The sequence below is a fragment of the Rattus rattus genome, chromosome 9 (assembly GCF_011064425.1).
Source record: "Rattus rattus isolate New Zealand chromosome 9, Rrattus_CSIRO_v1, whole genome shotgun sequence".
NCBI classification, from domain to species: Eukaryota; Metazoa; Chordata; class Mammalia; order Rodentia; family Muridae; genus Rattus; species Rattus rattus.
Window position 1 is genome coordinate 63,148,032 of NC_046162.1, and position 23,470 is coordinate 63,171,501.

Below are 23,470 nucleotides of genomic sequence, written 5' to 3' on the forward strand. Positions count from 1 at the left end.
GCCACTGTGGTTCATGTATCTCATGACACTCGACTCTGACGTCAGCCTGCCTGCACTTCCCTGCTGACAAAGGGTGCTGAGTACCTTCTCCTGCAGCCTCTTTTTTTTTTTTTTTTTTTTGGTTCTTTTTTTCGGAGCTGGGGATCATGACAGGGCCTTGCTTCCTAGGCAGCGCTCTACCACTGAGCTAAATCCCCAACCCCTCCTGCAGCCTCTTTTGATGTTGAGGTTCTTTGCTCACTTACAGCAGGAGTGCACTCTGGATTCCAGATCCTTAAGAGCACACTGCTTGCTAAGTCTCCTATTCTTCATCTTGTCTCAACTCTTAGTCACTAGACAGAGCTCACCCTCCTTTTCCATCACTTGGGCCTGCGGTGAGAGGGAAAGGGCATGGTGTCCTCTCACCATTCTATAAGTGCTTTTCCTGAGGTAGTGGGAAGAAGGGATAGTCATGCAGAGACAACCGCAGGCATCCCTGGAACAGAAGCATTGTTTTAATTCCCGTAACCTAGAATGGATGGCCACCGTGTGAGGAAGTGTCCTTCCCATTCTCCTGGTTCTCTTCCTACCTGGCCCAGGCCACAGGGGAGCCGCATGGGACTGGTGATGTAGTGACCCTATTGCCACCATTATAACCATGACCCTTGGCTTCCCTTTCTGAACTTCACATCCACCACAGTCACTTCTCCTGTTACCTTTTTTAATTTTAAGATAGGTTCTCATGGAACCCAAGCTAGCTGCAAATGACCTTGAACTTCTGCTCTTTCTGCCTGTACCTCCCAAGCACTAAAGTTACAGGCATGGACCACTACACCCTGTTCACGTGATACTGGCAGTGAAGCCCAGGGCTTCATGCATCCCAGGCAAGCACTCTATCAGCTGCACATCCCTAACCCATCACTGCCTGGTGGAGCTTTCCTTCATGCCTACTTCCCTCTCAGCTCCTTCTGTGCCACTCCTCCTGGAACTCACTATGTAGACCAGGCTGGCCTCAGACTTCCAGAGATCCACCTCCCTCTGCCTCTCAAGTGCCAGGATTAAAGGTATGTGCCACCTCACCCAGCCTACCATCTGGCCTCTTGATAGAAAAGATTCCCTGGTCACCAGCAATGTTCTAAAAGCAGTTATTTATATCTTCCTGGGAACTAGGGCTCAGGAGAGGATTATGAACCCACTTTCATGCGTAATTCTTCCCAGTGACAGCGAGCTTGGGCAGTGAGCATGGACTGTACAGATATGGGATACATGGGGCAGCTTTGCAGATCGTCATGATGGACTGTACAGATGTGGGGTACACGGGGCAGCTTTGCAGACCGTCATGTACAGCCAGAGGTGGAACTGGCCACGTGGCCTGCTGCATCCTTGCACTCATGCTCCCATCCTTTCTAGGACAGTGGTGTCCCCACTGCCTTTTCCTAACATTAACACTGCCTTCTTGAACTGATTGCCTAGCTAAGACAGAAACCCCTGGAGCTGGTCGCTGTCCAACAGGAGATCCCCAGTGAAGTGGACCAGGTACACCTGGAGGTTTTAGAGCTGCAGAAGCAGGTGGCTGAGCTAAGGAAGCATCTCAAGATGACACAACCCCAAGGAGAGCCTTCATACATGAAGCAGTTACAGAGAGAGGTGGGTGCTAGATATGTACGACTGCCACCGTATTCTCACAGCCTGGCCTGTCAGCTTCTACTGCTGAAGGAAAACATGTTTGCTGGCACATGGATAGATTCCTGATCTCCTCAGACACTGCCTCTCTCTTCCTCCACTGTTTTCCTCTGTGAGCTTGCTCAGGCCTCTTGTTCTTTCTTTGGCTGGCTATTACTATTGCTAGAATGGAGCTCATGCCTTCCTTGATTGAAAAGCCTTCCTTAGGAAACACATTGCAAAGAATGCATAACTCTTCATAGACAGGCCCGGACTGATGGCTAAGAAGGCATTGTGTGACCTGACCTGGCCTGCCTATGAGAGGAGGGGCCACAGTCCTTAATATCTGGTCAGCACTGTGGCTAGGACGTTGCCTAATGAACTGAGTATCCACTGAATCCCATAGCAGAGCCTAATCTACAAAAAGGGCCAGAACTTCAGCTGTGAGACTTGACTCTTTCTTCCCACCTAAGGCCCCATTGGAACCATGGGTAGGAAAGGTGACAGTCCTACCGCTGCTGTGCCCTGAGGCTTTACCCATCCTTCAGTGACCTGGGGTGGTATATACCCACTTATGATGACCTTCTCCCTCTGCACTGACCTGCTGTGGCCTACAGTGAGTGACCTGAGCTATGACTCCCTGCCAGTTGACCTGCAGTGACAGTGGTGACTTATGCTCACCTTTGGCTACCTGTGCTGACCTACAGTGGCCGCCTGTGGTTGTTGACGGTGACCTATTAATCACCAGAGGTCACAGGCACTCACCAGAGATGTTTAAGACAGTGTGTGCTCATATGGCACCATATTATAAGAACAGGAACACAGGCCATGCCTCTGGCAGAGGCTATGTCTAAGAACAAGCAGAAGAGAAACAGGGCAGGTATGGGGGCTGAGGGAGGTTGAGGCTTCAGCAAATGACTGAACTGGCCAATACTGAAGTATCAAGCAGTATTCATCCCCAAGGGTTCCTGCGCCCAGGCCTCCCTGGCTTTCAGATCTCCCCACAAACCAGCAGTCCAGGGGAAGTGGGCAGATCATACATACACTGGATTTTAAATAGTGGTAGACTAGGTTGAAGCAGGAGGCATAGGCTTTAACAGTCACATTTATCGGGTCACACAGTAAAAATAATTTTTAAAAAGTTATTGGGTACCCTTGTTCCTGCTGGGTCTTAGTAGCTATGATTTTGACACACTATGAGGTCATTCCCGGGGTAAAGCTCCAGAAGCATGAGTGCCCAGCCCCGCTGCTGGACAAGGCCCCAAGAGTGACACCCACTGCCCAGCAGCATATCCCCCAAATGGACCAAGTGTTAGATGCCCAGGAATGGGAGGCCTGGAAATCAGTGCTTCCAAGGGGCATGGTCAGTGACCTCAGCTGTCTTTACTGATACGTAGAGAAGTGGATGAGACATATGTGTTCCTGTTCCTCACTGTCCTGAGGGCCTTGCAGCCACCAGCACCTGTTGCTCCAGAGGTTGCTCCAGACTCTCTTGCTCCATTTCTAGCATCAGCACTCCTTGAACAATGCGAGTTCCAAATGGATATGTTAGGATCGTACAGATGCCATCTGGGAACAACTCCAAGTGGCCACCTCAGCCAGGAGAGGCTGCAGTCCACCAAGTTCCTAGGAAATCCTGAAGTGACATGGGCCAAGTGAACAGACACAGGAAGAAATGGAAGCTAGCAAGGTGTCCCAGCAGGCAAAGGTACTTGCTGGAAGCCTGAGGACCAAGTTCAGTCTCTGCACCCCTGTGGTAGAAGGAGCAGGCCCACTTCTACAAGTTCTTCTCCATAAAACATATTCAGTGACCTGCACAGCATCCCAGACAGGCATAGTAAAAAGTCACACGACTTCTACATCAAGCAGTGAGTAAGCATGACAGACAAGGCAGTTGAATGTAGATGTGGAACTCAAGGCAGAAGCTTAGTGAGAACTGAGGTGCCCTAATTTCCAGTCACCTAGTGTGTCTCCCACCCTCAGTTGACCTTGACCAGAAGGTGAAAAGTCCTTTCATTGGAGAAACCTAGGGACACCAGCTTGACTAACTTCTCCAGCACCAGGACACCAGCATCTGTGCCTAAGTGGAACGTTCCCAAGACTCTGGAATTCTGCCAAAGCATGAAACCTGAACCTAAGTAAGAGATTACTTCACACAGAACCGGTGGAAGGGGATCCACAGATTAGCCTCTCAGGACACTTGAGGATGTCACTGTCATAAAATACAAAGTATGCTGCTTTGTGGTGGCACATACCTTTAATCCCAGCACTTGGGAGATTTCTGAGTTTGAGGTCAGCGTGCTCTATAGAATGAGTTCCAGTGCAGCCATCCCCATACATAGAGACCCTGTCTCAAACAAAACAAAACACCAACCAACCCTCTCAGATAAAGACTGAAGAACCTTTTAGCTTTAGGCACATTCATACTATGGGGGTCCCGAACTTTGGAAAGGAATCTCAATTTGGAAGAGTATGATCAGGAGGCCAGGATCAACAGTGTGCCACTGTCCTTTGTGGGGAGTGCAGAACTTCTAGGTATAAAGGCACAGTCTCCCATCCATTCTCCAGTGTTTCAGGAAGAAGTTTATGTGGAGAGAGGTGGGCAGCCAAGCTTGGAAATGGCAGTTCCCAAGACAGGAGTCTAAGATGGCCCCTCCAAAGATCCTTTCAGCTTCTGTCAAAGGCCAGCTTAAGCCAGGTGGTGGTGGCATACACCTTTAATCCCAGTAGAGGCAGGTGGATCCAGTCTGATTTACAGAGCAAGTTCCTCTGCAGGACTGTCTGGACCCAGTGAATCTCATCAAAACATTTCTGCAGATTTCCTTACTCTCCAGACATGCTACCATTCCAAGATGGTGGAAGTGGGTTGCCACAGTGTTTATTCAAGTGCCGGTAGACCACAGTCATCTCTGAATATGTCTCGTGTTGTAAAATCTTTACTCAGGGGAAAGACTTCACAGAACACTTTAACCAAATGAAAATTTTTAATAGCTGAGCCCAAGGAAATCATTCCATATCCTTGAGGCCAGTGTCCCATCAGGAACAAAGCCACACTGGGCCCTTCTTAACCCACACACAAAGGTCCTGTTTAGAGAGATGATTTGAAGCCATAGGGATCTTGCACTAGGCTAGCCCTGTCCTCCTTTCTTCCAGGTCAACCTGCCTTTCCTAGGACCTGAGTTCCTTTGTATTCTGAAGGCCACATCTGAGGAGAGACTCAGAACAAACTACATATGCTGGAAATTCATTGAGATTTGGAGTGTTCGGGCTTGTAACAACACTCCCTGGGAGCATTGAGCACTGGCCTAGCTTGGTCATAGCTTGCCATAGGACCTTCTCAGACCCAGAGTTCCAGCCTCTGCTATGTCTTTTTGTGAGCCCTTCAGTCCCTTGTGTCCTGCAGCATTTGCCAAAAGCACCTGGATGCAGTGCAATCACCCACACACTTCAGGCTACCTGTGGAACAGTAGCACCCAGAGGGCACAAGCACCTGCCAGCACTGGCAAGGACCAGGAAGACAGAGCAGGGCATGCAGGATGTTCCAGGGCCTGGAACTCAAGCACCCAGAATAGTAACAGATTGTCATGGTTTCTTATAACTATCAGGAATCGGCAGGTCTTGCCAGAACCTGGTCTCTCCTATACCCTCTCCTCATCACATACTATATTTCTGCATTGTGTGGTTTGGCCCCCAACTCCAGGTTGGGCTGAAGGAGGGGCACGTGGTGCTTCCCCAGGGTTCATGTCTGCTTGACCCTGGCACAGTGCCCCGTCTCCCCAGTAGTCTCCTGTACTTTCTCAGGGAAAGGTGACCATAGCTAACCCACAGGGTGGTAAGGGGACAGGCAGATAGAAGGGGTGAGCAGAAGGGGGCTGAAAGAAGAGAAGGAAAAGCATGCCTGACCCTTGTGCAGCAAACGAGGACATAGGGGGCATCCAGCCAGCACAGGGCAGAGGGCAAAAGCAGAGTGGGGCCATAGCAGTGAGAAGTGTCTTGGCCACAGGGCCCTGTTTTCACACAGGGTTCAAGGTTCCCAGGTCTAGGGTGTTGCTGGAGGCTAATGAGAGGCCATTCTACTTTCTTCCAGAACAGAGTCCATACAGGCCCTCAGGGAGCTTCTAATGGTTGAGTATAAGTTCTCATTGTCTCCATTTGGAAGACACCCCACCTAGACTCTCAGCAGGAGCTTATGGGTGCTCTGGGTGAAGGGAACAGGAGTGGAGAGACTGAGAACTATGCAAACCATACACATGCACACACACACAGACACACACACACACACACACACACACACACACAGACACAGACACACACACAGACACACACACACAGACACACACACACACACACAGACACACACACACAGACACACACACACACAGACACACACACACACAGACACACACACACACACACACAGACACAGACACACAGACACACACACAGACACACACACACACACACACACACACACACACACACACACACACACACACACACACACACACACACACACACACACACACACACACACACACACACTCTTCTGGGAAAGAAGTAGCTCACCAGCTCAGCTAAAGCATGGGGAAATAGTCTCTCTTTTCTTTTGGAAGGATATCACCAGTGAGCCAGCCATGGTGATTGTAAGAGGGCAAGTGAGCACCTCTGTAGGCCGTGCATTAGGCTATCCCACCAACCCTCAGCCCTCATGATCTCCTCCAGCAGGCCTTCTCGAGTGTCTTAACAGGGCTATCTCCTGGTTGGGTTTTGTGTACAGGGTCTGGCAGACTGGCACCCCATGGGCATGGAAGACCAGACGGAGTCCCCCACTTTCCTCCAGGAAGGGGCACAGCCTCCACAGACCACATCTGTGTCCCATCTGCAAAGAAAATTAAAGGACGCAGCTAGGAAGATACTCAACCTCCTCCTAGAGAGGGAGCAGCTCCTAGAAATGGGAAATAGACTCCGAGCTGAGCAGGGCCACGCGAAAGGTAAGTGTTTGGAGCAGGATGGTAAGCCAGGCCAGTTGGGGTCACGCCAATGGGGAGGGAAGGTGGTGCCATGGTTCTGCCACAGGAGGCCAAGGGAAAAAGCTTTCTGGCTTGCTTGCTACAAGCCTGGGGCCAGAGGGAGGGCTGCAGGCTGGCTTCCCAGGGAGGCTGGAGGACAGAGGCCACTGGTGGTGGAATGGAGCCAACCAGATGCCTTAGGCACAGAGCAGGGCTTCATCTCAGCACTGGGTGTCCCTTGACCCACTCTTCTGGCCACATCTGGAAGAAATAGCTGTGTAGCAGTTGAGGCCCTGTGAGGCAAGCAGAAGGGCAGTCTCAGGCCAGTCCACTGTAGGTGTCCTCAATAGTGCAGCATTGTCTGCTGATATCCAGTTGGTTTCCCACAAGAAGCAAGTGGTTCTTGAGTCCCAGGATTGATTGTTTGTTTGTTCTTTAATGCAAGACAGATGAATATAGTAGGCCCTGCCTGTAACCCCAGCACTCAGGAGGCTAAGGCAGAAGGATCCCCACAAGCTCCAGGCCAGCCTGAGCTATAGAAGACCTTATCTTAAAAACAAACAAGGCTGGAGAGGTAGCTCAGTGGTTGGGAGAACTTGAAGTTCAGGTCCCAAGGCCCACTACAGAAAGTGTCCAGGCCAAGACCAGCCAAGAAGTAGAGCACTGGAAATGTAAAAAAGGAAGAGGTCCATAAATAGATCATACCTCTGCAGGCCACCTTTCCCTCCTACACATCCCTCTGTCTGATGCTACCTCTTCCCCAAATCAGAACCCAGCATCTGTTCTTGCCTCTTACTTTCTAAACATCTAACATGTGCATTGGTGTTTTGTCTACACATATGCCTGTGTAAGGTGCCAGATTCCCCAGAACTGGAGTTACAGACAAACAGCTGTGAGCTGCCATGTGGGTGCTGGGACTTGAACCTGGGTCCTATGGAAGAGCAGCCAGTTCTCTTAACCCCTGAGCCATCTCCCCAGGACCCTGGCTTTTGTTTTTAGACAAAGTCTCACGTAGCTCAGGTTGGCCTCAGAAGAATTCCTTGTATAGTCAGGAATGAGTTGATCCTCCTGCCCCCCCTGCCAGAACTGGGGTTACAGGCTTGCATTAACTTACTCGATTTTCAATGGGGCTGAGGATCAAACTCGGGGATCATGCATGTTAGGCAAGCACTGTACCAACTAAGGTGCATTGCTAATGTTTTAATCTAGCACAAGGGAGACAGACTACTGCAGGAACACTGACTTCAAGACCAGCCTGTGCTACGGAGTGAGACAAACTAAATCCAGGGATTGAAGCAATGGCTCAGTTTAAGAGTACTGGTTGCTCTTGTAGAGAACCTGGGTTTAGTTCTAGCCCCAACTCGGTGACTCACAACTATCTATACCTCTAATTCCAGGAGATTCAACACTTACTCTGACCCCACAGGCACCAGGCATGCCTGTGCATACATGCAGGCAAACCACTCATACACATAAAACAAATAAATAAGTCTACATTTTAAACAAAAGAAAAAGTACAAGGCAAAACGAAGATTGTAAGGGAACAAAACCGAGTGACTGGAGCTTGTCTGCACTTGGGGGGACGCTGGCCCCTCCGTCCTCCAGCTCTGTATGCATCCGCTCTACCAACCCACGTGTGCCCCACGCTCACTTACACTCACACCTCGCCCAGGGTTCACGGACGTAGACTTTTAGGTACACGGTGTGCACATAGCTTGCTTTTCCTTCCAGCAGGGCATGTTGTACATTTTGAGTCATCAGTAAGCTGATTCCCAGAAGAGATGGAACAGTGACTTCATACATGCTAGGCAAGCACTGTACCAACATCGATTTCTTCCTTCTTCCTGTGGCCTGGTAATGGTGTCCGCGTTTCCTCTCATCTGCCACTAGCCTATTGTCTGTCTCCCACAAACTGCTCTCTGCACTCTTCATGAGCTATGAATGCCGGAAGAGACTTGCACAACAGAGGGTTAGAATCCTGCTGTGACCACAGGCCCATAAAAATAATCCATTAGAAAATCACGATAGGTAAAACATTCATTGTTTTACTTCATACATCTTTTATTTTTGTAGTGTTTTCTCCCATTTATTGTTTTATTATTTCCCCATTTTATTACATTATTATACTTCTGATTTATATACTAGGTATCAAACCCACGGCCTCTTGCATTCCAGTCAGATATTCTACCACTGAGCCACATCCCCAGTCCTGCTGAGGAAAATTGATTCAGCTATGAATGATTCAGGGAAAACCTACCATACTGGAGTCGGTTATACTCATCTATGATCCTAGTACTTAGAAGGCACAGGCAGGAAGATCATGAGTTCAAGATCAGCCATAGTCAAAAAGTTAAAAGAGAAGGTAACGGAGGGCCTCAGGTTTTCCCTGTGGCTACAGCTGATGGTGTCTCCTTCTGAGTGTATGTGCCTGGGTTGTCAGATGTCCATCCCTGGTAATTACAGTGACATGCACGTACAAAAACCTGATGCAGAAATCACTAATCATAAAGAAATGGCTTTAGTACAAAATTTCACCTTACAAACCAGTTGAATACAGTTATGAAGCCAGTATCTTGTTGCTATGTCATTGTCCTGGGCCCTGGAAGCAGTCCTCCTCCACACTTGGCCTCTTTCAATTCCACAAAAGGCAACTGCCTCCTCAGAGGAAACGGACCTTGCATTTCCTCCTCTGAGGTGGAGGTGTGGTGCTTCTTTTTGTTTTGTTTTGTTGTCTTTTACTGTTCCTTTAGCCAGAGCTTGAGGGCAGAGAAGCTTCCTTGGGTCTGTTAGTTTAACTGCTGTCTAGAACTGTAGCTAAGCTGGTGCTATACCTCTCCACGCGTGTGTTTGCTTTTGAGACAGGGTCTTATCTCACTGTGTAGTCCAGGCTGGCCTGGATCAAAACCCCTCTGCCTCAGCCTCCCGCCTGCTGGATCCATAGATAAGTCACCTCCTAAACAGTCACCCAGAGTCTGGTCTTGGCTCCATGGTGAGGGTCTGTTCTGTACACAGTGACCACTTCTGTCGCCTTCCTGTTTTATGTTGTTGTATCCAGATGGGGTAATTGGTTTGTCTTGATTAAAAGTCCATGTGATACACCGGTTTGTCTTTCATAGTCCTGAAAACCTAGCCAGAGGGACTGGGAAGATGGCTCTGTGGTTAAGCATTGATGAGTCCCCAAAGTCGAGTGGATGTAGTAGCTGGAGACATGGATCCCCAGAACAAGCCAGCTGGGGAAGTTAACATATCAGTGAGCTCTGGGTGTGACTGGAAGATGCTGCCTCAAGGAATAAAAGGTGGAAGAGCAAGCAAGAACAATCTCTGACATCAACCTTGGGTCTCAGAGTTCACATGTACACAGAGGCATGCATTTCCACACACGTAAATAACAGATACACACATGAAAAAAAGTCCAGCTGTTACTCCTTTAAATGCCACTTCTTGTTTCTTTCTCAGCCTTGTGTACATCACCATGATGTGTGTGTGTGGGGGTATGTGTAGTGTGTATGTGTGTGGTATGTGTAGTGTGTGTGTGTCTATGTGTATGTCCATTATATAATGTGTGCATTTGTGTGGGTGAGTGTTGTGTGTCTGTATGTATGAGTATTGTGTCTGTGTCTCTGTGTGTGTCTGTGTTGAGTGAGTGTTGTGTGTGTGGTGTGTCTGTGTGTGTATGCATGTGTTTGTTCCTCTTCTTTTGTTTTTCTGAGGCTTCAAAAGTGGCTAGATTCGGGTTGGGGATTTAGCTCAGTGGTAGAGCGCTTGCCAGCAAGCACAAGGCCCTGGGTTCGGTCCCCAGCTCCGGAAAAAAAAAAAAAAAAAAAAAAAAAGTGGCTAGATTCGTTCCTGGGGGCTATCGGTTAGCACCTCATCTCTATTTCTTTTCTTGAGTTGATTTGATTGCTCTTCCCTGGTATCTTGATTGTCTCACATTTTACTTGAGTCCTCCATGTTCAGCTATTGCATGGTCTCTGCTGTTTTGGTTTTGTTTGTTTGTTTGTTTGTTTGTTTTTGTTTTTGGGTTTGTTTGTTTGCTTGTTTGTTTGTTTGTTTGTTTGTTTTTCAGAGCTAAGGACCAAATCCAGGGCCTTGCGCTTGCTAGGCAAGCGCTCTACCACTGAGCTAAATCCCCAACCCATTTTGGTTTTTTAAAACAGGGTTTCTGTGTAGGCCTGGCTGTCCTGGAATTTGCTCTGTAGACCAGGCTAGCCTCAAACTCAGGGATCCACCTGCCTCTGTCCCCAGTACTGAGATTAAAGGCATGCGCTGCCACACTTGGCTTGCCATTGCATGTTTTAGGGGTAAATTCTCATTCTCTCAACTATGACTTCAAACTTGTCCTGGAGACATGCAGGAAAGTTACCAAGTAACTGATCTCAAGGCACATGCTCTTGTGGGCTCAGGGTTCTACTTCACCCTGAGTTATCTAGAAGAGATTTTCAACATCCCTTTTGGTTATTTCTTTAATCTAATATGCTGGCTTCTGTTTTTTTATTCTCTGCTGTTGAACGCCTTTATAAAACACACTCACATTCTGAATTCGCTTCTGTTCCTCAGGTCGCCTGCTGTGGTGCCTTAGAACCTTTCCATTTTTGCCTTCTACCTGCGCCTCCCTGTCCTTGTGCTGTTTGTTCTTGTGCTGAGTGTAGACTTTACACTTCATCATGGCTCACCCAGCATGCTTTGGTGTTTGACAATATCCATGGCTAGGAGATCATTCCAGGAAAAAAGCATGGCTCTCATGCAGGTGTGGACGTGAGCCTGGGTTTAAATTTTGTTCTTTATTGGACAGTGAGGAATAAGACATGTTGTGACCCATTGGAAACCTCCCAGTCCTCAGTCCAACATGAATTCCTTTCTCGTTCCATTTTATTTCTCAACTAGAGCTGGGAACACTGATTCCATGCACTCCAAGTGCTCCATTGAGTGTACCAAGCCAAAGTTCCCACCCACACCTGATTGAAACAGAAGCTCCCTGGCTGACTGGCCACCCAAACTTACCAGTGAAAACAAGAGTGCTGTCCCTAGCAAAGAGAACATTTTCCTGCAGAATGTGGGAAACAGTGTCCCAGACTATTTCAGGCCTTGTCTGTACAGGATACTCAGGCCTCTTTGCAAAGGCTGTGTTCTGCAACTGTACAAGTGAGCGATCCTAAACCAGGTGTGATGCGAACACCTTTTAATCCCAGGACTCAAGAGACAAAGACAGGCAGATCTCTGCGAGTCTAAGGCCAGCATGTTCTCTACAGAGATAGTTCCAGACAAGCCAGGGCTGCACAGTGATCTCAAGATTATCATCTTCATCATCATCTTTATGTCAGACTGGGTGTCACAGCACTTGGGAGACTGAAACAAGAGACAGACAGTTCTAGGCCACCCTGTCTACAGAACTAGACCTGTTTAAACAACAGCTTAAAACACGTCAAGTTGGGGTTGGGGATTTAGCTCAGTGGTAGAGCGCTTGCCTACGAAGCGCAAGGCCCTGGGTTCGGTCCCCAGCTCCAAAAAAAAAAAAAAAAAAAAACAAAAACACGTCAAGTTAATGAGAGAATACTTATTTGATTTCAGGATCATTCCTCAAGTGAAAGAGTACAGAAGCATTTATTACACCTTCCCTCTTTTTACTTTTTTTTATTTTAGGTTTATTTAATTTTATATGTGTAAGTGTTTTGGCTATGTGTATGTCTGTGCACCATATGTGCATCTGGGTGCCTGAGAAGATCAAAAGAGGGCGTTAGATCTCCAGGAACTAGAGTTTTAAACCTTTCTTTTTTTTTCTTTTTCTTTTTTTTTTTTTTTTCGGAGCTGGGGACCGAACCCAGGGCCTTGCGCTTGGTAGGCAAGCGCTCTACCACTGAGCTAAATCCCCAACCCAGGAACTAGAGTTTTTGATGTTTGTGAAACACTGTGTGGGTGCTTTCAACTACAGGTCCTCCTTAAGAGTAACAAGTCCTCCAAACAGCTGAGCTATCTCTCCAATCTCATCCCCCACCCTTTTTTTTTCTTTTTTTCCCTCCATCTTCATTAAATTGTGTATTTCTTATTTACATTTCAACTGTTATTCCCTTTCCCAGTTTCCAGGTCAACATCCCCCTAACCCCTTCCCCTCCCCTTCTATGTGGGTGTTCCCCTCCCCATCCTCCCCCCATTACCACCCTCTCCCCAACAATTACGTTCACTGGGGGTTCAGTCTTAGCAGGACCCAGGGCTACCTCTTCCACTGGTGCTCTTACTAGGCTATTCATTGCTACCTATGAGGTTGGAGCCCAGGGTCAGTCCATGTATAGTCTTTGGGTAGTGGAAAGCTTAGTCCCTGGAAGCTCTGGTTGGTGGGAATTGTTGTTCATATGGGGTCTCGAGCCCCTTCAAGCTCTTCCAGTTCTTTCTCTGATTCCTTCAACGGGGGTCCTATTCTCAGTTCTGTGGTTTGCTGCTGGCATTCGCCTATGTATTTGCTGTATTCTGGGTGTGTCTCTCAGGAGAGATTTACATCTGGTTCTTGTCAGCCTGCACTTCTTTGCTTCATCCATCTTATCTAGTTTAGTGGCTGTATATGTATGGGCCACATGTGGGGCATGCTCTGAATGGGTGTTCCTTCAGCCTCTGTTTTAATCTTTGCCTCTCTATTCCCTGACAAGGGTATTCTTGTTCCCCTTTTAAAGAAGGGGTGAAGCATTCACATTTTGGTCATCCTTCTTGAGTTTCATTTGTTCTAGGCATCTAGGGTAATTCAAGCAGTTGGGCTAATAGCCACTTATCAATGAGTGTATACCATGTATGTCTTTCTGTGATTGGGTTACCTCACTCAGGATGATATTTTCCAGTTCCGACAATTTGCCTACGAATTTCATAAAGTCGTTGTTTTTGATAGCTGAGTAATATTCCATTGTGTAGATGTACCACATTTTCTGTATCCATTCCTCTGTTGAAGGGCATCTGGGTTCTTTCCAGCTTCTGGCTATTATAAACAAGGCTGCTATGAACATAGTGGAGCATGTGTCTTTGTTATATGTTGGGGCATCTTTTGGGTATATGCCCAAGAGAGGTATAGCTGGGTCCTCAGGTAGTTAAATGACCAATTTTCTGAGGAACCTCCAGACTGATTTCCAGAATGGTTGTACCAATCTGCAATCCCACCAACAATGGAGGAGTGTTCCTCTTTCTCCACATCCTCGCCAGCATCTGCTATCACCGGAGTTTTTGATCTTAGCCATTCTGACTGGTGTGAGGTAGAATCTCAGGGTCGTTTTGATTTGCATTTCCCTTATGACTAAAGATGTTGAACATTTCTTTAGGTGCTTCTCAGCCATTCGGCATTCCTCAGCTGTGAATTCTTTGTTTAGCTCTGAACCCCATTTTTAATAGGGTTATTTGTCTCCCCACCCCTTTTTAAAGTGGGACTTTGCTGTGTTATCCAGGTTGGCCTCATCCTGGAGCATTGGAGTATTCAGAACATTGTGTGTGTTGTATATGGGATATGTGTGTAGTGTATGTGCTGTGCATATGTATGTGTGTGGTGTGTGTGTGTGTGTGTGTATGTGTGTGTGTGTGTGTGTGTGTGTGGTATATGTGTGGTGTGTGTGTGTGTGTATGTGTGTGGTGTGTGTGTGGTATGTGTGTGGTGTGTGTGTGTGGTGTGTTGTGTGTGGTGTGGTGTGTGTGTGTGTGTGTGTGTGTGTGGTGTGTGTGGGGTGTGTGTGTGTGTGGTGTGTGGTGTGTGTGTGTGTGTGGTGTGGTGTGTGTGTGTGTGTGTGTGTGTGTGTGTGTGGTGTGTGTGTGTGTGTGTGTATATGTGTGTGTGTGAGTGGTGTGTGTATGTGTATGTGGTGTGGTGTGTGTGTGTGTGTGGGTATGTGTGTGTGTGTGTATGTGTATATGTGTGTGGTGTGTGTGTGGTACATGTGTGTGTGTATGTGGTGTGTGTGTGTGTGTGTGTGTGTGTGTGGTGTGTGGTGTGTGTGTGTGGTATATGTGGTGTGTGTGTGTGTGTGTGGTATATGTGTGGTGTGGTGTGTGTGTGTGTATGTGTGGTATGTGTGTGGGGTGTGGTGTGTGTGGTGTGTGTGTGTGTGTGTGTGTGGTATGTGTGTGGTGTGTGGTGTGTGTGGTATATGTGTGTGGTGTGGGGTGTGTGTGTGTGGTATATGTGTGGTATGGTGTGGGGTGTATGTGTGTGTGTGTGTGTGTGTGTGTGTGTGTGTGTGTGTGTCCTGCACAGGCAGATGCTTACTTAATGAGCTGCCTGAGGCCTGTGTTAATGACTGTTCATTCCTTCTACTGTCCATGCAGCTGTCTGAGGGTTAGGGTTATAGGTTAGAGTTTGCTGGGAAGTAGTGCTGTGTGTCCCTGGGCTCTGCTAGGAGATGATGGTGTGTCACAATTCACACCTGACCTCTGTCTCTGTCACCTAGTTCCTTCTTTATTTATTTACTTTTTGTACACTGTTGCTCTCTTAACACACACCAGAAAGGGGCATCGAATCCCACTACAGATGGTTGTGAGCCACCACATGGTTGCTGGGAATTGAACTCAGGACCTCAGGAAGAGCAGTCGATGCTCTTAACCCCTGAGCCATCTCTCCAGCCCCCTAGTTCCTTCTTTATTTATTTTTTTTTTTTTGTTCTTTTTTTTCGGAGCTGGGGATCGAACCCAGGGCCTTGCACTTCCTAGGCAAGCACTCTACCACTGAGCTAAATCCCCAACCCCTAGTTCCTTCTTTAAAGTAAAAATTTCTTTGATTTTGAAAAATAGTTTGCTGTTCCTGCCCCCTCCCCCATCCACCTTGTTTTTTTGAGACAGGGTTTCTCTGCATAGGCCTGGCTGGCCCTGGAACTCTCTGTAGACCAGGCTGGCCTGGAACTCTCTGTAGACCAGGCTGGCCTGGAACTCTCTGTAGACCAGGCTGGCCTGGAACTCCTCTGACTGACTCTGCCTCCCAAGTGCTGGAATCAAAGGTGTGTGCTACCACTGCCCAGCTTAACTTGCTGTTCTTGTGTTCAAGAAATCCTTTATGATGTGCAAGGGAAACCAACCCTTTCCTGATTCTGTTTCCAGGGAAACTGACTCCTTGCCCAGGTCCTCCCACCTCTGAGCCCCAGGATCCCCGGGAGGTACCTGAGAGACCTTTGGATCGTGGCCCACCTTTGGGACAATTGCAGCCCCATTCAACAACTCAGGTACCTTCTTCACCTAGAAATCTATGTTACCATTTCCTAAGTGCCCAAGTGTAAGTTTTCAGTAGAAGACAACAAGAACCTCTTGTTTCAGCGCCCACCATGATGCTGGCCACACCACACTCACTCTTGCCTTTCTTCTTAATTTGTCTTGAGTTTTGGAGACAGAGCCTCACTATGAAGTGCAGCTTAGTGTGAACCCTGGGTCCTAAGTGCAGGAATTACACAAGTGCCCTACCATGCCTGCCTCCTGAATTCGTTTATGGCTTTAAGTAACTAATTATACATATGGTTTACTAGCGCTGCCCATATGGTATTATATTTTTAATCTTTACCAATATAAATTTTAAGATTTGTATCTTTAATAAGAATATCTTGGAGCTGGAGAGATGACTCAGTAGCTAAGAGTACTTGTTGCTCTTCCAGAAGAACTGAGTTTGTCTCAGGCGGCTCCTAACTGTCGCTCCAGGGCATCTGTCTTAGCTTACTTTCTATGGCTGTGACAAAACTCCAGAACCAAAAGCAGCTTGGCAAGGAAATGGTTTAATTGGCTTACACATCCCAACCATGGTCCATCATGAAGGGAATTCAGGGCAGGAACCGAGAGCCGGAAACTGAAGCCGAGAACATGGAGTAACACTGCTTACTGGCATGTGTCTCAGGACTTGCTCAGTTAGTTTTTGTTTTGTTTTCTTAATCTATTTGTATTTTATGTGCATTGGTGTTTTGCTCGCATGATTGTCTGTGTTCTGTGTGCATGCCTGGTACTTGTGGAGACCAGGAGAGACATTAGATCCCTTGAAATTAAAGTCACAGATGGTTGTTAGCCACCATGTAGGTCCTAGAAATCAAACCTGGGTCCTCTGGAAGAGCAGCTTGTGCTTTTAGCTGTTGAGCCGTCTCTTCAGCCCCTACCTTGCTGTCTTACACAGTCCAGGACCGCTTGCCCCAGAGTGGCACCGTCCGTGGTGGGATGGGTAGGACCTTCTCACATCTGGAGTGGGCATTTTCTCCATTGAGACTCCCCTGCCAGATGACTGCAGCCAGTATTTGAATTTTTTTTGAATTTTTTTTTTTTTTCCGGAGCTGGGGACCGAACCCAGGGCCTTCCGCTTGCTAGGCAATCGCTCTACCACTGAGCTAAATCCCCAACCCCGACTGCAGCCATTATTAATCCACCCCTTTATTTTCTTGTTTTCTGAAGGTTAGTAAGTCTGTTCCTCTACTGCTCTGTGCAGCTGTCTCAGAGGCAGGGCTGTGGATTAGGATTAAGTTGTGCTGTGTGTCCCTGAGCTCTGCTCATGTTGATATCATAAAATTCTCAGTCTTTAAATTTTTAAAACACTTTAAAGCCGGGCAGTGGTGTCGATTTATGCCTTTAATTCCAGCACTTGGGATCAGAAGCAGGTCGATCTCTGGGTTCCAAGACAGCCAGGGCTGCACAGTGAAACCCTGTCTCAAACAAGATGATCTCTCCTCAGGTTTTACCCAGAACAGCTGTGACTTGCAAGATAAGAATTCCCAGGTGGAGCAGCATCCAGGGCTGCTCACTGGGAACTTCAGCTGAGGTAGTAGGCCTGCCTCCCTGAGACCTGAGGTAGCATGCCTCTGCCATGGGAATGTTCACATCGCCTCTTCCTCCCACAAATTTCAATACACCTAGTAATTTCCATCACTGACTGATGAAGCATAGCAAGCTTTTGCCTTGGAGCTAACTGTGTACCTAGCAGGGTTATTTGATTTTTTGTTTTTTTCTTTTTTTCAGAGCTGGGGACCGAACCCAGGGCCTTGCGCTTGCTAGGCAAGCGCTCTACCACTGAGCTAAATCCCCAACCCCGAGTTATTTGATTTTTGAGAGCATTGCCACCTTCCTGCTTATGTTCCTAAAGTGCAGGGATTTTAGGTCACCACTCTGGGCCAGCTGAATGTAGGTTTTAAGCTGCTGCTGATCAGCACCTTTAAGTCTATGGGAATTGTTTTTGGAATCTTGATACTGATTCGTACTTGTTGAATAATGCAAATATATCCTCCCAAAGGACTTTGCCTTTTGAGTTTACGTAAAGTAAGTTAAAAGAAAAGAAAACCTTGTGGAAATGATTTGCCTTGGGGTGATGTAAATTCCAAATGTACTCCTAGCCAGGTGGGAAGAGTAGGCTTTGGGCCAGGGAGCAACCATCACTGGTGAGGCCCACTGAGGCGGTGGTGGAGGCGGGGCAGGGCTGAAATGTGGAAACAGAATATCAGGAACACCAAGAAAGAACATCAAAGCTTAGGCTCAAGCAGCTGGGTAGGGAAGAGGGGTCAAGTCGAAGGTACTCCTTCTCCATTCACACCTGTGTTTGAGACCACACGCAAAGCACAAGCCAAGAAGAGCCAGGCCAGGCACAGGGGCAAGGCCACCCAGAAAGCAGCCATGGAGGGAACAGCTGAGGCACAGCAGGCCAGTTGTTCCTCAGAGAAGAAACGGAGCAGGATTAGCCAGAGAAAGTGGGGCAGGCCCAGGTGTTTCCCATCGGACCCCTCTCCTCACAAAGGGAAGTCTGCGGGAAGCATTGGGAAACATGGCTGAGTCCAGAGAGGAGCCCCGTTTGTTTGTCCATTCATTCGTTCATTCATTTGTTCAGAGTGGTAGGTACTGCTGGCACTGCTGGAGAGTGGACTTCCCCGCCTGTGCGCCACCACCTCCCGCCTACCCCCATGGACCCACATAGAAATGCTACCCTCCGTGCGCTTCCACTTCTGACCCATGGGAGATGCTCTTCAGTCCAGGGAGGTTTCACCTTAACCACTTGGGAACTTTCAGTCACTTGTACTTGTCATTACTGAAACTTCTCAAACTTGTTTTGTCAGAAGAAACCTTCCCATACCAAGTAAACAAGCCTGCTGTCCATTACAGTAAGGCATGTCTGATATCTGACTACTTCTTCCTAGGATAATAAATATTTTATTAAACTATTTTTTCCAAGCAACAAAACTAACACTGTTATTCCATCTACTTAAATAACTTAAAACTCAAGGGGTTGGGGATTTAGCTCAGTGGTAGGGCGCTTGCCTAGCAAGCGGAAAGCCCTGGGTTTGGTCCCCAGCTCCGAAAAAAAGAAAAAAACAAAAAACAAAAAACTTAAAACTCTAGAAAAGAAATGCTGGAGACTGAGGGAAGAGGACGGAGTTTAAGGCCAACTTGAGCTACAGTGAAGCCCTGCCTTAAACACAAAACAAACAAAACAGCTGGAGAGGTGGCTCAGCAGTTAGGAGTGCTGACCGCTCTTGCAGAGGATGTAGGTTTGCTTCCCAGCAGCCACACAACAGCTCATGACTGTGTAACTCCAGTCACAGGGGATCCCATGCCATTGTCTCACCTCTGTACACAGCAGGCATGCATACAATACAGGGGAGCATGAGGCAAAACACCTATAGTCGTCAAAATATAAAAATAGCCATGTGGTGGCATATGCCTCTAATCTCTTTAATCTCACGAAACAAAACAAGAACATATATAGTCTTTTTATTTATTTTTTATTTATGTTTATTTCTAGTAGTAATTCTACCTACCGTGTAAAAGTAGTGGAAAGAGCTGGCAGTGGTGGTGCCTTTAATCCCAGCACTGAGAGGCACAAGCAAGTGGATCTCTAAGTTCAAGGCCAGCCTGGTCTACAGAGAAACCCGTCAGAGATGTGGGGAGGGGTGGGGGGAAGGGAGGCCATAGTTGGGTGTGCTCACTACTATGAGCACTAGAGGACTGCCAGAGAGATGGCCCCTGCCCCACCCACTGTGCCCAGCTGCTTTTTCCTTCCTGTTTTCCTTGTTTCCTTTCGAGCCCTTTAGTGTTTGTTCTCTTTGATGCCCCTGCCTCCCTTTCCATTCACTTCTCTGCAGAGCATGGATGGGTCAAGAATTCAGATTGTACAATGGGCAGAGTGGCCCAGCTAGGGACCAGCCCAGGAGGCTCTGTCTTGGGCTGGGGTCTACTTAAGCCAGAACCATGCAGGACTGCCCTGCTCTTGGGGAAGAGACTTATGCTTGAAATTCATAGCTTCCTTCCCCAGAGGATTGTGAGAACCACCTAGGCCAACTGGAGCAAGCTGGCTGAATCTGTAGTAAAACAAGCATGTCCTTCCTTTAAAGACTGACAACAAATGAAGAGCCCCCATCTCAGGATTTGGGAAGTGTTTCTTTCTAATCTTGTAGGAGAGCTGATACACCAATGATCAGGTCCTAAATCTCTCTTAACTTTCCATGACAGGACCCCAGGCACACCAAGAGAAAATGTGTTTCTGAATATGCAGGGAAGAATCAACCCCACTCGGCACAAGTGGTCAACAAAAACTCCACCCCACAAGGCCACAAGGCAGGAATGGCATCAAGGCCTGTGCAGGTATGGCCAGGTGCTGGGGTGCAGTGGCTCCGAGGGTGCATATGGGAGCTGGAGTGTAGCCATAGGAGTCTGGGTACTGGAGTACAACCCAGCTGGATGTTCTCACACACACACTCTCACACACACAGCTGGATGTTCACACACACACACACACACACACACACGAGTATGGAACTTGAACTCCTTGGTGCCTTAGAAAGGGTCACATTGCTCTGATGCCTGCCATGGGTTTGCCAGCAGGTACTTCACTTTACAGAGGTGGAGGACCACAGACTCCAGGACAGCTGGTGTACATTCACCCCACAGTGGCCATCACACTCCAGCAGGAGCCTCAGCTCTCAGGGCTGTCTCCATACCTCTATGCTGGATTCATCTGGGCTTTGGACACTCAGCCGAGCCTGGTGATGTCAGTCAGCACTGCCAGTGCACTTTGCCCAGAGCACTCAGGTGCTCTCCAGGAGCACATCTCCATCTTGGGAAGTATCCTGATCCCTTTATCCTGATGGGAGCAGGGAGGAGGAAGAGCTATAAGCATCTCACGGCTGGAGAAAGAGTAGCTATCGAAGATAACTACCTCTTAACTTTCCCAGAAGCAGCATAGAATCCCCACAGAGACTTGGAAGTCAGTTTATCAGAAAGAAAACAGGACTCCAAAGCTACCACAGGCTCAAGAAGTCCCCGAAGAAAGTGACCACCATACACACAGATCATCTTCATTGGCCAGCAGTTCCCTCCTAGATACCTGGAGGCTGCTAGACCTGGGATCCAGCCTTTCAGGCGTCCCCTCACAGGATAACTCTGCTGCAGGTAGGAGATCTGCCTGCCTGATTGCTGCCACAGGAGTGAGGACAGGGTGGCTGTGGGAACAGGGTGGCTATAATGTTCTGAAGTGACTGGGGGTTGTGTGTTGCATTCTCTCTGCCATTTTGATCTCCTGGGCCTGTGTATCTTAGTTCTTGTATGAAACCAGAGTGTCCCATGTCTTGTATCATAGAGCCCTGCAGACCAGAAACAGTATCATATACAATGTTCCCCAGGACTTGTTAGGATGAAATCTACTTCTCCACAGGTTGGATACAGGGTGGATGGCCTGCTTCTCTAGAAGATTCAGTGATGGTCAAAGTGAAATTCTTAGGGAAAATCTCTCCAAAGGGCTTACTTTGGGGGAACTGTTTGAGATGACAGAGCAAGGGTAGAAGAAACACTGATTTAAAACCAAAGCCAGACCAAACAAACAATGCCTGGCATGGTGGTGCATACGTTTAACTCCAGCACTCGAGAGGCAGAAGCAGATGGGCAAGTGAGTTCAGGGCCAACCTGGTCTATATAATGAGTTCTAGGACATCCAGAACTATATAGAGAAACACTGTGTCAAAAGGGGGAGAAAGTACAGCAGCTACATTGAATGTGGTATGTGGTCCAGTGTCCTTCTGGTGTTAGGTCCTGGATGTGTCCTTCTTGGTCACAATCCATGCTGCTGTGCACTGTGTCGGGAGCTGTTCTCCCACAGTTGGTTAGTGTTATGTCATTTCCAGTCCTTTGTCATTACAAATAAGACAGTGGTGAGTACCCTTGAACATGCACGTTAGCCCGGATTTTATGTCAAGTGAGACAGTTCTGACGTGAGCGTGATACACATGCCTCTGGTCCCAGCTACTCAAGACACGGAGACAAGAGGATCAATTACTTGGGTCCAGAAATTCAGTACTTCCCGGGGAACATAGCAAAATCCTGTCTCAAAGAAGTAAAAGAGGAGAAGGAGAAGGAAGGAAAGGAAGGAAGAAGAAGGAAGAAAGGAGAAGGAGGAGAAGAAGTTTGCTTTTCCCGAAAAAACAATTACTGTTGCCAGGCAGTGGTGGTGGGCCTATGCCTTTAATTCCAGTGCTCGAGAGGCAAAAGCAAGTAGATCTCTGAGTTGGAGGCTAGCCTGGTCTACAAAGTGAGTTCCAGAACAGCCAGGGCTACACAGAGAAACCCTGTCTCAAAAAAAAAAAAATCTGTTAAATCATTCATACACAATGTCTTACTTATATTGTTATGGTAAAAGATTATGACCAAGTTAATTTACAAATGAAAGCATTTAATGTGGGGTTTACAGTTTCAGAGGCTCAAGAGTCCATGGTGCTGGAGCAGTAGCTGAGAGATCATATCTGGAGACATAACCACCAAGCACTGAAAAGCAACTGGGAGTGGAATGGCTTTAAAAACCTCAAACCAGGAGTTGGGGATTTAGCTCAGCGGTAGAGCGCTTGCCTAGTGAGCGCAAAGCCCTGGGTTCGGTCCCCAGCTCCGGGGGGGAAAAAAAAAATCTCAAACCAAACCAGGTGTAATAGCTCACGCCTTTAATCCCAGCACTTGGAAGACAGAGGCAGGTGGATCTCTGTGAGTTCAAGGCCAGACTGGTCTCTATAGTAAGATCTAGGACAGCCAGGATGGTTACACAGAGAAACCCTGTCTCAAAACAACAAAACAAAACAAAGCAATCAACAAAAGAAAACCCCAAACCTGCCCCATAGTGACCACTTCCAGCAAGGCCACATCTCCTAATTCTTCCCAAACAGTTCCACAACCAGGAACCAAGTGTTCAAGCCTATGGAAGCCATTCTCATTCAAACCACATATATGTGTGTATGTACATATATACATATATATTTATATTTAGTATGTGAGTGAGTATATATGTGTGTGTGTGTTCCCTCAGTATTGTTAGGAGAGTAAAAACCTGCAGTCTCTGTGGACACCAAAGTTATGGTGTCTGCCAAAGTTAGAAACAGCACCTTTTTTTGTCTTTGGGATCCAGGCCTACAGCATGGGAGGCAGATGCTCTACCACAAAGCTATATCCCCAAACAGGTGTGTGCATGTGTGTGCCACACCAAACAGGTGTGTGCATGTGTGTGCCACAGAATGTATGTGGAGGTCAGAAAGCAGCTCTCAAGAACTGGTTCTCTTCTTTCATCTGGTGTCCCAGGGTGAGCTCAGGCCATCAGGCTTGGTGGCCAATGCCTCTGTGCACTGAGTCACTTGACAGCATTTCCTAAAGAAGCTGTCTCTAAGGGGGTGTTCTCAAACTCCCTGTGTAACTAAGGATGACCTTGAATTTCTAATCCTCCTGCCTCCTGGGTACTGAAGTCACATGTATACACCACCATCTGTGGCTTATGCTGTGCTAACCCAAGGCTTCCATATGCTAGGCCCTTACTCTTAACAACTGAGCTACAGCCAGGTGGTGGTGGCACCTGCCTTTAATCTCAGCACTTGGGAGGTAGATGC

At 47.7% G+C, this 23,470-nt stretch overlaps 1 protein-coding gene across 1 annotated transcript in view; it reads left to right on the plus strand.

The window, feature by feature from the left end:
- Nucleotides 1-23,470, plus strand: part of Ccdc57 (coiled-coil domain containing 57) — a 103,581-nt gene that overhangs the window by 45,437 nt on the left and 34,674 nt on the right. Inside the window, 5 exon segments of the mRNA XM_032913584.1 lie at nt 1,453-1,626; nt 6,419-6,632; nt 15,705-15,826; nt 20,067-20,198; nt 20,789-21,005. Of these exon segments, the coding sequence (XP_032769475.1) occupies nt 1,453-1,626; nt 6,419-6,632; nt 15,705-15,826; nt 20,067-20,198; nt 20,789-21,005 (859 nt within the window).